This window comes from Cyprinus carpio, chromosome A12 (genome assembly GCF_018340385.1).
Source record: "Cyprinus carpio isolate SPL01 chromosome A12, ASM1834038v1, whole genome shotgun sequence".
Lineage (NCBI taxonomy): Eukaryota > Metazoa > Chordata > Actinopteri > Cypriniformes > Cyprinidae > Cyprinus > Cyprinus carpio.
Genome location: NC_056583.1, coordinates 24,957,226 through 24,959,725, shown reverse-complemented (window position 1 = coordinate 24,959,725; position 2,500 = coordinate 24,957,226). Strand labels below are relative to the sequence as shown.

The window sequence follows — 2,500 nt, the reverse complement described above, 5'->3', positions numbered from 1 at the left end:
GAAGTGCACAAGAGGCACTAGAGGGCGGCTGACGGAGACAGAAATGCAGCCGTTACCCCGGTAACCCTGTTAAACGACAAAGCAGCTGCCGTTTCCCCAGTAACCCTGTAAACGAAGCAGCTGCCGTTTCCCCGGTAACCCTGTAAACGAAGCAGCTGCCGTTGCCCCGGTAACCCTGTTAAACGAAGCAGCTGCCGTTGCCCCGGTAACCCTGTAAACAAAGCAGCTGCCGTTGCCCCGGTAACCCTGTAAACGAAGCAGCTGCCGTTGCCCCGGTAACCCTGTAAACGAAGCAGCTGCACTACTTTCTGTTTCAAACAGTCATTTACATGTTTATATTCGCTTTAGTCTTCAGCATAGCACCAAATAATTCATACTTAAAGACTTAATGAGCTACTATATTTATTTTCAATCTTAAACTCATTTATTTTATTTTAACCTTAAGCGTGGCCTACCTATATATTGGCTGATTCGTTATTATTGTTCGGTAACACTTAACAGGTTCCATAAACATTAGTTTACAATATTAGTTAACATGAAATAACAATAACTGCATTTATTAATCTTAGTTCATGTTGATTTCAACTTTTAATAATACATTATAAAATCTAAAGTTGTCTGCTAATATTATTTAATGAAGCTAACATGAACTAACAATAAATAGTTGTATTTTTATTAATCAACCTTGACAAATAATATTAACTACTGCAACAGTTAGCTATTGTTAATGTTAACCAGCTTTAACTAAAGTTAACTAATGGGACCTTATTGTAAAGTGTAACCTATTGTTCTTTCACTCTTTTGCACTCTAATCTTGAAACACTTGTTTACTTTATATTTTTGTGTTTTTATAAAAAAAAGTCTTTCTTTAGTAAAAGAATAAAGTTATTCAACCTGTTAGTATGGCAACACTTTATTTATTTTTTTACTTTCTAAATTATATATTGTGATAAAACCATATACCGTGTCAAAAGCTTCAATGACTGTTGTGAAAATTTGATTGATACAGTTTAATAGGACTATAAATAATTACATTAACACCCTATTAAACAGAGTCTGAAGGAAAATTATTTAAAAACCTTGTGTACTTTCTGTATTCTGATCATTAAATAATTGTGTTTGTAAATTTCTCTATATCTCCTCATTAAAACACATCATTAGAAAAATTTGAATTGCACCGCTAAATTTTTTTACATGTGCTCCTTGTGAACAAGATTAGTGTCAAGCCTACAGTGAGGTCCAGTCATGCAAAAAAAAAATTCTGTGAAAGAGTATTTGAGCTAAAGATGCGCTAGACGCGTGTGACTGAATGATTGTTTCTCAGTGTGTCTCGGAGTGAACCGTCATGAACAGCATGAAGAGTCTGATGAGAGGCGTCTGCCGCGTGACGCCCGTCCTGAGCCGTGCAGTGCATTCTGGGACACGCACGTCCTCCTCAGCGGCGTCCAGAGCCAAACCCGCGGCGCGTCAGCTGACTCCAGAAGAGGTTTACGCTCGCGAGGATCGATACGGCGCTCACAACTACCACCCGCTGCCCGTGGCGCTGGAGCGAGGAGAGGGTAGGTCTGCGCACAGAACTCTGGGAAGGTTTCTCATCCACAGTCGAGCTCACAGTGTGCTTCAGTTGTGTCTCACAGCTCTGACTTCTTTTCTCTCAGGATTTGAGTTCATGTCTCGCAGCTGCAAGTTATAAACTCTTAATTGCAAGTTTATATCTCACAAAGTTGACATTTTCCCCACGATTCTGACTTGTTCTCAGAGTTCAGAGGAATATCAGAATTGTGAGATCTAAACTGAAAATGTCAGAGAAGTCAGAATTACAGGATATAAACTCAGAATTTAGAGGAAAGTCAGAATTATGAGAATTAGGGATGTTCTTTTCCTAACCGATAACCGACGCTCGTTAACTGATTATTAACCATTAACCAACAAGATTATTTTAAATTAGAAAGGATAAGTGTCTGTGACCCGTTAAAATACTAACATTTGTTTCAAAAAAGCAGCAAACAACAGAACATGAGGATTCACGGTCTTCATATCCCATCATGCACCTGCAGCGCTTCTGTGAGCAGAGAAAAACATAATAAAGCTAGGCTATATATATATAAAACGAAAAAATAGGCCTATACGAGAAATGTATTTTTACTTAATAAATTAATAAAATGAACAAAAAATGCAATTTCGGTTCATTTTTGTGCTGTGCGAAAGGAAACCAGACGGCAGAAAGCGGCATCCTATTTTTCTTTAGGCCTATTTTACACACAAAGATTTTTTTTATTGTGAATGTACACAACTAAAGGCAAACCGTTTACAATTCCAATTAGTTTGATTAAAAACCAGTAGTTGCTTCCACTGTTAGAAGGAAAAATTCAAGTGATTGCCGGCGCCGCATGCGCACACAGTTAAGCTTTGCTGCCTTGACAATGCAGCCTTCATTATCATAATGAAATACAGTCAGTCAAACATCCCTGCTCAGTTTAGATATGTAGTAGAATCTGTG

The 2,500-nt window shown here is 38.0% G+C and overlaps 1 protein-coding gene across 1 annotated transcript in view; it reads left to right on the top strand.

Annotated features, from left to right (window-relative positions):
• LOC109088420 (ornithine aminotransferase, mitochondrial) overlaps positions 1-2,500 on the top strand; it is an 11,875-nt gene that overhangs the window by 2,885 nt on the left and 6,490 nt on the right. Inside the window, 1 exon segment of the mRNA XM_042768146.1 lies at positions 1,325-1,559. Within this exon segment, the coding sequence (XP_042624080.1) occupies positions 1,346-1,559 (214 nt within the window). The 5' untranslated portion in view covers positions 1,325-1,345.